Below are 15,797 nucleotides of genomic sequence, written 5' to 3' on the forward strand. Positions count from 1 at the left end.
TTCTTTTAACTTTTTTTTGAAACAGTTTATTTTTAAATGACATTAGCAGGGTTGCAGGCTATATATTTTTTTTAAGCCTGCACCCCTAAACCCCAATTCTGCACTTTTTTTCGCCACCTATTCAGTGGTGAAAAGTTATCCCCGTTTTTTTTTCAAAGACTTTTCGAACCTGCGAAAAGTCTTTGAAATTGAATACAGGAATAATTGAAATTGGCGAAAATGACGTCATCGGCGATAATTTATCGCCGATGACATAATTTTCGCTCCAAATTGAATAACCGTATAGGTGTTTGTAGTGTCGGGCAAGCCATGTTATTATGTACTTGGATGCATTCCATGGTGTATGCAATGCATGCTCTTACAATGTGAGTAGAAGATGACATTAACCACAAGTGTCACCCTTTGTCGATTGATATGCTGGGGCATAAGGCTTATTCTACATGTCAATACAGCTTTCCTTTGCTTACAGAATGGCACACATAACACCTATGAAAAGTAGTACTGTATAGCCAGGCCCATTGCTCTTTCTATATATGTGTGGGTGGGTGTCACACAAATACATATTTAGAGATTTGCTAGCTTTTTCCAAATGAATTATTTTCTCCCATCTCTTATAGTTGTCACTGTTCCCCCCCACACTATGACGGACCCATTACAGTATGTAAAATGTAGGGCTGGTGCAATAATAGTAACTTACCTATCAGACATACTTTTATTCTTATATTTTCTTTTGTTTATCTTTTAGCTAAAGAACAAGTTCATGAAAAAATTGCCAAGAGATGCTGAAGCCTCCAATGTACTTGTTGGAGAGGTCGAATTCTTGGAGAATCCCTTCATTGCTTTTGTACGTCTAAAGGATGCAACTATGTTTGGCTCCCTGACGGAGGTTCCTGTGCCCACACGGTAAAATATGTTCTACTCTATGCTGGGGGGTACACCAGGTATAATTACTGTGCATGTTTTGCAAGTGGCACTGAGCATTGTACCAAAAGCAAATTGGGACATATTTGCTTACACTCTAGTTTTTGTGTAAAAAGTTTTTCGTAAATAATATTTATGTGTAATAAATACTGGACGAGGCTCATATCGACATGTAGTCATTGTATTGGAGTGTTATGTGTGAAACCACGTTCGCCTGTGTGAATCAAAGGTCTCAGGTCCAGTTTGCACTACTTCTTGTATAAGTTGTATAATATGAATCTTATGGTGTGTCTTACACTTCGATGGACAACATGTTAACCAAAGGCCACCAGTGGCCTGACGAGCTTTCACCTGTGATCCCTACTGTCAATTCTATTGGATAAGACTGGGACTGAAACTCAGCATCTAGTAAAAAGGAGCGTCATTGTAGCAGCTGCTTCCACATCATTTGAGTGCACACAGAAGGATGACTAAGAGGTAGCACAAGGCAGAGGGGCTATTGCAGTGTAAACAGCACTACGTATGTAAGTCTCCTCCTTCGTCTGCTGTTTAGTCCGTCATTCCTTCATCTATACTGACAAGATGACAAGCAGGCTGCACTCTTAGATCAAAGTGGTAAAAAATAGTAATCATTACTTGTTACTTAGTGGCTATTAGTTATTAATTAATGGTCAGTAATTAATTGGCAATGGGTGGTCAGTGGTACTCCCATGCAGTGGTTGGGCTTCATAATGACGGTGTTTAGATTGACATGCCTGAAACTGAAGGGAGATTTGGACTCCATATATGGGATTGGAGGATATATGGGGAATGACATCTTCAGGTGCAGTTACCCAATAGAAGCCTATAGGCTTCTTATTGGGACGCCTCCCCTGAAAGGGATCCAATCGCATCCTTCCCATCTCCCCCCACGGCGCACATGCGCAGAAAGATACCAGAGGGACTTCTGGGTGTTAAACCCGGAAATCACTCTATCTGGGGGCACTGCAAAGGACAGCTCTTATCTGGAGTAGTAGGTTGCCCTTTACTGTTATGATATGCTACAAAAATAGTGCTTAGACATGAATTTGGTCCATTTTAGAAGTACCCACAATACCACCATCCCAGTCTGGCAGCTATCACCAGGTTGTCACTACCTACTCAAAAATAATCACACATTCTTGCACTGTTCCACTCTTACCTGAATATATATTAGTTTTGTGCAAAATGTTCAAAACTGTTTAGTGGAATATTCAGTTTATTATATATTTGGCTGCAAGAGATTGCATGATTCACTATTGGAATTTGGCTTGCAATGTTCCAAGTGTTGCTAAATCATACAGCAGAATGGCCTATGTAATGGCCTGTTCCGCTGCAAGACTCCATTTGCTCAAAATTCTGCTGATATTTTGGTCTTATGCGCTATAGATCTGGTTACATTCACAAATATCTATCTATCGGCGGGTATCCACTACCTGACAGTGAAAAGACTGAACGATAACGATATCGTTCAGTCGTTCACTACACTGCAGGTTGCCCACACTGAACGATATTGATAGTGCAGGCACAATCAATCATCAGCAAACATGCAGAACCTGACGATATTGTCAGGTTGACCAGCATGTTTGCACGATGACAGATGTCTAAAAGACCAAATTTTCAAACGATGTTCAAATGACGTTCAAACGATTATTGAACGATTATCAAATATCAATATCATTATTGTTCAGTCGCTCATTTTAATCGTCTAGTGGATAGGCACTTTATCTATCTATCTATCTATCTATCTATCTATCTATCTATCTATCTATCTATCTATCTATCTATCTGTCTGTCTGTCTGTCTGTCTGTCTGTCTGTCTGTCTGTCTATCTATCTATCTATCTACAGTATCTGTCGTATCTATCTATCTATCTATCTATCTATCTATCTATCTACATATCTAGTATTGTAAATATATTTATTGTATAAATATGTACACACTATTGTTATCAGTTATCAACTATTTAAAGACACAAGTCACCCCAGAATTATGATAATAGCTTTACTGAAAGCACAGTGCAAATAAAAGTAAACTGACCCTATGATCACATCCTTATCCCAAGCATAGTCAGTGCTGTAAATATCCTGAAAAGCTTGCACATAGAGTTGTGAATGCCACTAAATTAAGTTTCATTATGGGTTAAGTCTGCGGCAAGGTGCTCTATATTTCTATTTTGTTTTTTTGTTTTATTTACATGGACTTCTTTTAAGAAGCCTTTTCTTTGGGAATTCAATGAGATAATGTGAGCAGGGATTTAAACACTGACAGATACAGTCATTACAGTAAAAACAAAATTGAAAGAAACGAATGCACAATACTAATGGAAATAGAGTCTTGTGTTTTTCACATATACATTTTTTTAAATCTATTATCTGTTGTTGTCTTTAGCCACTACGTTTTATCTGCAGTTAAACAATTCAATTAAGTTTAAATTTGTGAGGAGTGTGGAACCATTTGTGTCGGAATCTGCTGAAAATCCAATATGTTGATCCCAGGAGAGCGGTATATTTAGAGGAAACTCTCAGCATTCTGGAAGCAGCCATTTTGTGTAAACCTATTATACTTTTATTTGCTGTTATAAATACCATCTAAATGCTAAGGAGCAAAGTACTGTACTCAATATTATGTCTGGTCAATAAGATGGGAAAGTAAATTTTTTTGTATAACAATGTAAATAGGATCTTCTTGTGTTAAGCTTTATTTATTACAATCACTTATTTTGATTGTGGCATAAAAAGTGTCAGTTTTAAGAATTTAGCTTTTTATTCCACTAATTGAAAATGATAAAGTCTGTAAATGTTTAACAAATTTGGACATTTAATTCAAATAAAGATCTGTACACAGTATTCTGAAGCACAGTAGTCTCCCGGATATAGTAATTACTACACTCTTGGCTTCACTATACATTAGCGGATCTATAATGGGTGTAGGCAAGGGTGATCTCTTCAGAAAGATAGCGCTGGCTCAGGTATTAGTAAAGACTTGAGTACTGTGCCAGTACATTTGCTATCTTCTTTGCATGCACCATCTTCTCGAATCTCATATAGAAGAGTGCTGCCAGCAGAATGTAGGGGGCGGGATGCCTGTACACGATGGTCACAATACTGGCAGTGGAATCCTGACACATGTTAGTAAGTATTCTAATGCTAACCCTAACCATAACCCTAACCAACCCCTCCTGCAGCCTAAATATAATGGTCCCCTTTGGCAGCCTAACCCTAACCATCCCCTACCACATTAAATCTCCATAGTGCCTAGCCCTAAACCTAATACTCGCCATCGGATTTCGGACCATCGGGATTCCGGAGTCGCTATTGTGACCATTGGGATGGTCATTGCCAGGATCCTGACTACATCCCGTACAGAGGGGAAGGATCTGCACACAGCCCCCCTGAGGTGTAAATATGTGTGTGCCTCTATAGTATACCTCTGTTCAAATTGCATCTTCTAAGAGTTAGAAAATAACATGAACTGTTCACAATTAAACATAAAATATTTCTGCACATTTTAATACAGTTACTTTTTATCTGTTGAATTAAATTAAAATTAAATGGATTGAATAAAGAAAACGCCATGTGAGCGTGTACACCCTCTATACTTTCAGCCACAATGTCTCCCTAATGTCACCCTCTATACTATCAGCCACAATGTCTCCCTGATGTCACCCTCTATACTATCAGCCACAATGTCTCCCTGATGTCACCCTCTATACTATCAGCCACAATGTCTCCCTTGTGTCACCCTCTATACTATCAGTCACAATGTCTCCCTAATGTCACCCTCTATGCTATCAGCCACAATGTCTCCCTAATGTCACCCTCTATACTATCAGCCACAATGTCTCCTTAATGTCACCCTCAATGTTATCAGCCACAATGTCTCCCTAATGTCACCCTCTATACTATCAGCCACAATGTCTCCCTGATGTCACCCTCTATACTATCAGCCACAATGTCTCCCTAATGTCACCCTCTATACTATCAGCCACAATGTCTCCCTAATGTCACCCTCTATACTATCAGCCACAATGTCTCCCTGATGTCACCCTCTATACTATCAGCCACAATGTCTCCCTAATGTCACCCTCTATACTATCAGCCACAATGTCTCCCTAATGTCACCCTCTATGCTATCAGCCACAATGTCTCCCTGATGTCACCCTCTATACTATCAGCCACAATGTCTCCCTGATGTCACCCTCTATACTATCAGCCACAATGTCTCCCTGAATACATAAAAGCAGAAAAATTGCATCATTTTGTGAGGAAATTTATGGTGAAACGTGTGCCCAGCAGGGCATCTGGTCATCATCATGCTGTCATGGGCCTGTTGGGCCTGTGTTTACGTGGTCCTGAGGCTTGAGTCTCTTTTTATGGACTCACAAATTGATTGTCTAAGTTGGCCTTAAATGAATCCAGGTGAAATAAAGAATGATTTGGTTAAACTCTGTATCCTATACAACCACTTAGAGGACCCTGTGCCTACTCAGGATCTTCAAATAAAAATAATTGTTGCAAAGCAGTGGATGGCTGCAGAAATTTAATTAAGAATTCAGAATTATGGGGAACTATTGAAGTTGAGGTCTCTTAAGGCCCCCACACACAGAGCTATATAGCGGGCGATCCAACGGTTTTGAATTATATCGCCGCTATATCGTTCTGTGTGTGGGCATGATATTGGGGTCGTCCTTCGCTCCTCCAGATATTTCTGCATGTTCAATTGATCTGGGGGATCGAAGAGCTATCTCATGCAGTGCTATGCGGGTGCTAAGGGAGGTGCCGGCATATCGGGCGGTCGGCCACCGGATCGCTCAGTGTGTGGGGACCGCCCGATATGTCGGGCGTCAGATCTGCCGTTGCATCGCAAGGTGCATATCACACCATGTATGCCCTTAAGACTCCAGACCATTATACTGACCATTATACCAAAGGGGTCAGAAAAAAACTGGTGATCATTGAGAATTTGGGAGGATTACATGTATTTTTTTATTATTACACAGGACAACATCTGAAAGAGTTTTTGTATTCACCTTTGCATTTTGGCTGTGTGGGGTATATTTACTAAGGTGCGGGTTTATAGGAGTGGAGTGTTGCCCATAGCAGCCAATCAGATTCTATTTATCTAGCACCTTCTATAAGGTAATAGCTAGAATCTGATTGGTTGCTATGGGCAACATCTCCATTTCTAAAAACCAGCACTTTAGTAAATATACCCCACTTTGTCTGTGGCTATGAAATTGATGTAGTCATTTTAACTGTTGTGTATCCTTGATATATATACTGCCAGATTCTGTGTTGTTGTTTTTTAATATTGTTAATGATTCTAACATATATATTGTAGATTACATTAGTTATTCCGGATACCACTTTGGAAAATTTACATTTCATTAATTCCCTTATTGTTAATGTTTCACCTGTTATTGTTGATTTGAAGTTGTTGAAAATGTTTATTATGATGTTTTTGTAATTGTTGCTTTTCATTTTCTATTCTGTGTGTTACATTAGTGGTGTGTAGCATACAGTATGTTTATTAATGGTTTCCTGTGTTTTTTGCTATATCTATATAATAAGTGTGTATGTCTGTCTGTTTGTCCTTTATGCATGGCCAGAGTTTGAACCTAGCTCCACCAAATATGGCATTGTGGTGTAGTCTGACCAGGATTAGGTATTTGTCTGTGTTTGAAGTTCGTCAGGCTATGGAAGTCTGCATGGTGCCCACCAAGTAGACTGTGGAGTCTGTGATGTGGAATTTTTCTTTAAGCAAGTTCACTCAGGATGTCTTCCAGTGCCTAAAACCGATCTGGTCTGAAGGCACAGGGTGATATGTACCAGTGGGGGGCAGGCAGAGCTTGAACGGAAGAGCAGTGAGTCGGACTGCACCTGCACTGACAGTTACGAATTTCCTCCAAGCACATTTTCTTATGCCATAGACTGCAATGTTGGACTGCATGTACAAAATGAAGGCTGCAGATGTACTTCAAGGTCCATTCTTTAACCCAGGTAACCCTGGGTATCCTAGCTAGTGTATTACAAATCAGATCTTGTCCTCTGGGTTGTTTAGAAGTGGTTGTTGCTGCATGCATGTTGATTTCTTGTGGTCTGTTAAGTGTTTTACTATATTTTAGCATTTGTTAAAATTTAAGTGCTATAGGTTCTCTCTTTGGATGTTTCTGTTGTGTTTGGCTTTATCTTGATAGGTGCTGTGTTTGTGCAGTTTATTGCTTCTCAACTATTTGTTACCACCACATCTTTTATACCAGCACACACACAACATCGCTCAAAATATACTCGGTATTATCACTTAACATTTCTCGCAATTGTTTATATACACTCTTCTCTCATCCACCGTTTATCCCACCTAGATTAATATGAGGCTGGTTCAATAAATAGGGTAACAAGACCTCTCATTGCATAAATTTATTCAACTCGTACATATACAGATGGGTCCACTTACATCTAGCCTCCTTGCGCATTAAACAGCCCTTCTAGTCGCACCATGCCGTCTCGTGACTCGGTCGTGCTGAGCGTCTTTTTGTGCGTCTTTTTACCTTCAAATGCGTCTTATTTGCACAATTATGCGACTAGATAGCACAAGCATCCGAAATGCTACTTTACAGTGTCAGTGGCTGTAACACTGTAACATAGTGTTTAGCATCCAGATACACCCTCAGTCACACACAGAATATAGGCATGCTGCATATAAATTTAATCAGCAGAAGCTGCTTGTGCTATCTAGTCACATTAATGTGCGAATAAGATGCATTTGAAGGTAAAAAGATGCACAAAAAGACACTCAGCGCTACCGAGTCACACTGATCTCCTGCGTTGTGTGGCGCGACTTGTAGCGCACGGAGGATAGAACTACGTGGGCACATCTATCTGTACGTGCAGTATAATCCACTACTTGTCTAAGCATTTGTTCCAACGGTACACCAAGACATCTATCCTGGCATAGAAGAAATCAGTGTCATGGGCCTAAAGCCAGGAAATGACAGCTTGCTGAACTTCATTGTCTGTTGTTAATCGCCTTCCGTCCAGGTGCTTCTTCAATGGTCCAAAGAGATGGAACTCACTTAGTGCCAGGTCTGAGCTGTAGGGAGGATGGTCCAGTACCTGCCAGTGGTAGTGCCATAATTACTCATGTGTGCGTTTGGATGAGTATGGCCTGGTGTTATCGTGCAGCAGCACTACGATGCCTATTTGCAGCAACCCAGGCCATTTCCGTCGTATTGCCTTCTGCAACCGGGTCAATGTGTCACAATAGCCGACAGCTTTCACAATATCTCCCTTAGTGAGGAAATCAACAAGAAGCACGCCCTTGTGGTCCCAAAACACTGTCGCCATGACCTTCTTTGCTGGTGGATTGTTTTGAATTTCTTTGGAGGTGGGGATGATGCATGTTTCCATGTCATGTTTGCTTGCTTCGTCTCCAGTGTCACATGATGCACCCACGTTTCATCACCTGTAACAATACGCTGCAGGAACTGTACTCCCTCAAGTTCATGAGAGACAATCCCATCCTATTTGCGAGCTTCTGTGAGTTGTTTCGGTATCTAGCGTGTCCTCCTGCATCAGACCTTCAATGCGGCACAAATTGTCATCTGTGGTGAATGTGATTGACTGGTCGGATCCCTGCTCATCTTAAACGTCTGTCTTGCTGTTATCAAAGGCAGTGCGACAAACCCAAACCTGTGTCCGTGACATGACGTTATCACAGTACACCTCGACAAGTTGGCAATTAATTTCAGCTGCTGATGTGCCCTTTAGATGCAGAAATCTGATCACACTACGCACCTTGATGTTTGACCATGTTTCCGCCAGTCCCGCCATCTTACATCTGATGTTGGGACAGTATGACTGATATGAGGCGTAGTCTAATGGTCCTGAGGGGAAGCACTGGTCTACCTGCTTTGGCCTGGCAGAAATTAGAGAACATTACAAATGTGAGAGGTCTTATTACCTTACTTATTGAAGCACCCTCGTACATTCTTATATACATCTATTATCCCTTTGTTTTTTTGTTGTAATAATTATTTCTTTCAATTTTATTTGTATCATTAATTTTATGATCAGTTCTATATTACTATTTAATTATTATTACCCTGAGTGTAGCAGCAGGTATCACCGACCTGCTGCTTTTTCACCAAGTAGTTTAAAGAAAAAACATCACATTTCATCAATTGTGTATTCCAAAGAATATAATGTTGTGCCATGCTAAATGTTAGTTTGATGCCTGCTTCGTCTGTATTTCTGAGCTAGAAAACTTGGGGCAAACCTAAAGCTAGAAAAGAAAAAAAGTGTTTTTTTTACAGAAGTGTGCACATACACCTATTCTCAAATTGCACAAAATAGACTTTGCAAATTAGCCACACCAAAATACTAATCCTAGTACACTACAGCAGGCCAGGCCAACCTGTGGCTCTCCTGCTGCTGCAAAACTACAAGACCCAGCATGCCCTGCCATAGTTTTGCTGTTTAGGAATGCTAAAACTGTTGCAAGACAGCTGGAAAGCTTCAGGTTGACCAGGCCTGCCCTACAGCATAATCGAACAAAGATGCAAAACTGAGCAAAAAGTAGCACAGTGGAGGAAAAAGTAACAAAATTAAGGAAAAAGCAGCAACACTGAGGAAAAGGTACAAAATCGAGGGTAAAAAGACAAAAGGCCATGCATCATTATGCTTCATCTGTGACTTTATATCAATTTCTTTGCTACAAAAATACTAATCCTAGTACACTATATAAGCAAAGTAAGAGGCAAAATTGAGGAAAAAATTAGCAAAATTGAGGAAAAAGCATGCAATCTGTGTAAAAAGGTAAGGAGGATCAGATACGAGTGACCTGCATCACGCATCATAATGCTTAATCTGCAACTTTATACTAATTCCTTTGCAACCAAAAAAACCTACTAGATACCTTGTGCATTATAAGCGAACGAAGACATAAAATTGAGCTAAAATTAGCAACATTGAGGAAAAAGTAGCTAAATTGAGGTACAAAGTGCAGCACAGGAATCGTCGCCAGCGTCTCACACCATATGGTGCATGAAGGATAGGTGTTTGAGGACACGTGTAGCTGTGATTTCTGCCAAAGGAAGAATTATTACATGCGATGCCCAAATGTCTGCACATTCTAAATGCACTATTTTATTTTATAACCTGTTAAATGTAGCAAATAATTAGTAATTGTGCTTTAAAATGTGCAAAGATATGTCATGTATACAATTGTGCCCTGCAGAGGTTGCATTAATGTCTTGTCAATTAGAGGCTCATACAATTAATAAGTAACTAGATGCTTATTAATTGTATGTGTGTTTTATGCGGTTTTACTAGAATGTAGGAATCTATTATGTTATCTGCTATTCTGTCCGTCTAGTGTAACACAGTGAGAGCTTGAGAGAGCCCCCTCATAGCTCTCATGGGCTGCCTGATGTCCAGACATAGGGCCTGAATCAATGATGCATGCAATGTCAATGTCAGAGGATCATTTCTTTGCTACTGCGCATGTGCCAAAGCCGTACTGTGTACGTGCAGCTATGGATAAGCGATGGTGGTCACATAGAGGATTTATTCGCAAAGTGAGTGACAGGTGTGGGAGTAACGGGGGGTGATTCGAAAAATGCAGGCGTGACTGGAGCGTTTTCTGGTGCTGTAATGAGTCTCAGCAATTTTCTTCCCTGGCATCTTAGGGGAGACACTCATTCTGAGACAGCATAGGCTTGCTCAGAGGTTCAGTGTGCAACCGATGTTTCCGCTGTTGTATGTAAGTGACTGATGTGAGATGCAGGAGGTGGGCATCTTTGTGCACAAGACGGCAAGTTCGCTGCATACGGAATCGCAGAAGCAACGGGCATTGCATGCATCTCTGAGTCAGACCCATAGCCTCTACTACCCAGCCTCCACTGTTTTTTTTTTTTTATACTGATGCCTGTTTTGCTAAACCAAATATGTGTACTTTGTAAATATTACACCGATCTCAACGTGGTCAGTTAGCTGGAGGACTCAACGCATTCAGATGGATTGTGATAATACTAAACTAAATGCAGAGTACTTTAGTAGATCGGAGATCAGCTTCTGACTTTAGGTAACAGTGGCATATTTGTTGAGGGACTGTCCAAAAATTTAAAACACATCTAAATAAACCATAATTCGTGTAACTTTTATGGAAATGAACACCATTATGTTTTTTTTTTTATCTCTTATAATTTTATGGAGAAATCAATAACAAACAGATGGAAATAACAGAGGAACAATCACCGAGAAAGAATAGGTGACAAAATAGGTCTTAAATAATCTACATACAACATAATTAGCTACAAAACATAACATATAGCAACTTGTTAACTGTGATAAATTTTACCAAGGAGAAAAGGGAATAAAAAAGAAACAAACAAGAAAAAGAAAATAAAAAAAGAAAAGAAATGGGGTAGTGGGGTGGGATAAGAACAACAAGTAAAATAAGGCTCATAAGGGGAGGATTTTTTAAAAAAAAGGGTAAGATGACCAGAGGATAGCAATATCTGGCAGCATATAAATTATCGCGATAAGTTCTCAAGAATCCAGATGGGAAAGATAATAGAAATTTGGCCAGAAATAGGGAAGAAAGGAGAAAAAAAAAACAAGAGAAGAGAGGGGGCGAGCTGGGGAGGAGAGAGATAAAAGAGAGAGAGGGGGTCAGAAAAATTTGAATAAAAAAGGAGAGAAGGCAGAGGAAAAGACTAGTGGGAAAATAGATAAAGTGATTAGGAAAGGCCAGGAGGGGTATACTTTGACCAGACTGCATGAAAATTGTCCACCATATTGTTTGGAGACTTGTCATATACTCCATTTTGCCCACAAATCAGATGCAATTAAGAAGCTGTTGGCGGGTCGGGAAACACCATTATGTTTTGAAAATATTATCTGTGTTGTTTCATGCACGTTACTGAAAGACTTATGTTTACTCACTTGATTTTTATCACCATTTTGGATACAATACTAAATCCTAAACTTACAATTGAGATCATTGTAAAGTTATATTTTAGATTTTGTGATTTGTTATACTGTCACTTATTTACAGAGAAACATAACATCTGGCTATCATTCAGCATGCTGATATTCCTGTGTGATAGCTCAGAATCATGTGCTATTTTATATTGTTTTAGGACCCTTCTTCATTTTCCTTATTTGTAAATTTTATGTCTAGATTTCTTTTTATCCTGTTGGGACCAAAAGGAAAAGCCAAGTCATACCATGAGATTGGAAGAAGTATAGCTACCCTAATGTCCGATGAGGTACGTGTGGTACTAAACACCATCAGATGTCTTTGTTATAATATAGGCATAAACATTTTAAGTATGTATGATATTTTTTATTGTTATTATTGTTAGTACTATTATCCTTGGTAGAAGTATCACCTGTCACTGAATGAGACATTAGTAAAGGTGACACATTTTTGGACATACAGCATAAACAGGCATGTCAGGTTCTTTCCCAGGCTGTTCCAGACTTTTTTTTACAAGTCCAATGTTTTTGACAGATTTTTTCTAAAAATGCATATGTCATATATTTCAAAAGAAAGTAACTTATGCCAAAGGATCTCTATGTAGAAGGGCGAGTTTGTTTTCTCTATGTATTGGCCTGTTTTTAGCCATACCTTACAATAGTTTCCACTTCCCCATCCATCCAAATCATGCCTTATCCTCACAAGTCCATTTTTCCGCTACCACATTGTCTGTCACACCATGCCCTGACATTAATCTACAGAAATAGGGACTGGCCCACAGAAAACAGGACTGTAGTAGGTACTGTATCACTGTGTGTTCAACATTTTTTATCATCTGTTTTTCACAGTTGCTAATTTTCTTCTTTAAAACCCTTCTAATGTTAACTGAAAGCATCAATTATTAATAAATGAGGAACTATTTTTTTTTAATCTAAATATAAAAACATAAAAATAATGAAATCCAAGTCCAGTTACACTTATACTTCTGGTAGTCCCCTCACTCTTGTTAATGCGAGACCACCAAGAACTCCTCTGCTCCTTATCAGCCTCCAGTCTAGCGTATGTGACAATGCCACATTGCATCCTATGCAAACTATCAGAATCAATAGTGATAGAGGAAGAGCTACACTAACAGTAAAGTCAGAACCAAGGAAGTACCCAGCTGAAGTACCAGGCTGATCACTCATTGATACCCTAGAAAATGGTCCAGCCACTGGCCTCAAAACTTCTGCAGACCCAGCGTTGACCTTGGAGGCAGTAACCGGAGCAGCAACAGGCACTGGTGTAACCCTGGATTGAACTGTTGGTATAAGAGCAGGTAAAAAAAGACGAAAGGAAAAACTCCACCACAGTCCCAAGTGTCTGAATAATTGCAATGTATCTGGTTAAGACATACTGTATAGCGAGTAATATTTGTATTTTGAGTTTATTCACCTGTGTTCTGGACCTAAAGCATATCAATAAAATTAAATGAAATTCAATATAAATGTAGCACAGAATCCATATTCGGATTTAGATGATTAAAAATGTAATTTACAAAAGTTACAATAAAACACTGAACTGAATGCAAGCTTTGATTTGATATTAAAATTGAGCAGCAGTAGATTGATGATAAAAGGTTATTTGTAATTATAGCTTGTGGAAGAATTTATCATGTGCACTATCCCTTCCAAATCATTATTTTTATTCACTTGTCACAGTAATTAGCATGCAGCAAATCACAAGTATTGGTGTCTCCATGGTTGATTGATATTGCCCCATACTTTGTTAAACTATGCAGCCTTTTTTTTTTTTGATAGAATAGTTAAGACTGCTCTCATTTGTTTCATTGTAGGTATTTCATGACATTGCCTATAAAGCAAAAGACAGGCAGGACCTGATTGCTGGAATTGATGAGTTTCTAGATGAGGTAATTGTCCTTCCGCCTGGTGAGTGGGACCCTACAATAAGGATAGAACCGCCCAAGACCCTTCCATCTTCCGATAAGAGGTATAGTACTGAGTAACATATATTAATGTAATTATTATATACTGACAAATTACACAGTAGTGTGGAAGAGCAAAGCGACAGCTTCCTAGTACATATGCAGTTTTGCGACCACTGTGCACCTTGAGTTGCCGAAGTCAGTGTATATTTCTGCAGAGATACTTAGGTTTGTAGAGCAAGATGGCCACATCGACATAGGAACAGAACTTTGTATAAGCAAAGTATGGAGTAGGTACCTCATTTTGCAAAACAATGCAGCAACAAGAATATCCATCTATTCACTCACCACCTGGGCAATTTTTCACAGGGAGACAACAGACATGGGTCCATCCTGTTATGTTAAAACAGTCGCAGTCTGGTCTTATGCTTTATGAAGAAAGATTGGGGCAGAATAAAACGGCATCACCCAGTTTCTACCAGCTCGATGCTGAAAAGTCATGAGGCTCTTTCAGATAACCATAGAGCAGTGGTTCCCAAACTTGGTCCTCAAGGCACCTCATCAGTCCAGGTTTTAAGAATATCCATGATTAAGCACAGGAGAATGAATTAGTACCGCACACATTTTTTAGTTTAACAATTTGTGCTCAGCCATGGATATCCTTAAAACCTTGACTGGTAGGGTGCCTTGAAGACACCATTTGGGAATCACTACCTAGAGCAGTGGTTCCCAACCACGGTCCTCAAGGCACACTAACAGTCCAGGTTTTAAAGCTAGCCATAGCTGGGCACAGGTGACTTAATTAGTACCTCAGTTATTTTGATTTAAACATCTGTGCTTAAGCATGGATTTCACTAAAACCAGGACTGTTAGTGTGCCTTGCGGACCGTGGTTGGGAATCACTGACCTAGAGTATAGTAGCTGTGGTGATTAGCAAACTTTGGGACCATGGAGTTAAAACAGTGATCCCAGTATAATTGACATGGGTCCTTAAAACAATACCCATTATGCTAAAAGAGTAAGAAAAACTTTATATAATAAGTGAGAAAGTGTGTGTGTGTGTGTGTGTGTGTGTGTCTGTTTGTCCTTCATGCACAGCCAGAGATTTGTACCTAGCTCCACCAAATTTGGCATGGTGGTGTAGTTTGACCAGGATTAGGTTTTTGGTTATGTTTAAAGTTAGTCAGGGCCATGGAGCTCTACATGGTGCCCACCAAGTAGACCGTGGAGTCTCTGATTCAAATTTTTTGTTTAAGCAAGTTCACTCAGGACGTCTTCCAGTGCCTAAAACCACTCTGATCTGAAGGCACAAACTGATATGTACCAGTGGGGGGCAGGCAGAGCTCCAACAGAAGAGCAGTTAGTTGGAGGATCAACTTGTCACACTGCACCTGCACTGACTGTTACTAACTTCCTCCAAGCACATTTCCTTATGCCATGGTCTCCAATGTTGGTCTGCAATGTACAAAATGAAGGCTGCAGATGTACTTCAAGGTCCATCATTCAACCCGGGCAATGGCGGGTATCCCAGCTATTTTTTTATAATAATCTGCACATGAATAATAATAATCCACTGCAAAACCAAAAGTATTTTGCGGTGCCCCTCGGTTGTGCTTTATAAATTGGCTTTTTTTTTTCTTGTCATTCCTACACTGTCAATTCTTATCAAGTGTCTAACCAGTGTCCTGTCCACAGGAAAAATATGTATGCCGGTGGGGAGAATATACAGATGAATGGAGACACTCCTCACGATCCTGCTAATGGAGGTGGAGGACATGGAGACTGTCCAGAGCTACAAAGAACTGGACGGTTAGTGCCTTAGGAAATGATATAATAGTTCACTTTCCTAGAATAGTTTAATGTTCAGGTTATTATTATTTGAAATCTTCTTAACCAACAAATTATTGTGTACATTAAGTTAGTATATTCTAAAATAGCCAAACATCTCCAG

The 15,797-nt window shown here is 39.6% G+C and overlaps 1 protein-coding gene across 3 annotated transcripts in view; it reads left to right on the top strand.

The window, feature by feature from the left end:
* The window catches only part of SLC4A4 (solute carrier family 4 member 4), a 309,463-nt gene that overhangs the window by 235,621 nt on the left and 58,045 nt on the right, over positions 1 to 15,797 (top strand). For all 3 annotated transcript variants that reach the window (XM_088448350.1, XM_088448352.1, XM_088448351.1), the window contains 4 exons: positions 746 to 903; positions 12,124 to 12,211; positions 13,757 to 13,911; positions 15,542 to 15,655. In XM_088448350.1, coding sequence (XP_088304476.1) covers positions 746 to 903; positions 12,124 to 12,211; positions 13,757 to 13,911; positions 15,542 to 15,655 — 515 coding nt within the window. The remainder of the gene's footprint in view (positions 1 to 745; positions 904 to 12,123; positions 12,212 to 13,756; positions 13,912 to 15,541; positions 15,656 to 15,797) is intronic.

This window comes from Taudactylus pleione, unplaced genomic scaffold (assembly GCF_031769625.1).
Source record: "Taudactylus pleione unplaced genomic scaffold, aTauple2 ptg000454l, whole genome shotgun sequence".
NCBI classification, from domain to species: domain Eukaryota; kingdom Metazoa; phylum Chordata; class Amphibia; order Anura; family Myobatrachidae; genus Taudactylus; species Taudactylus pleione.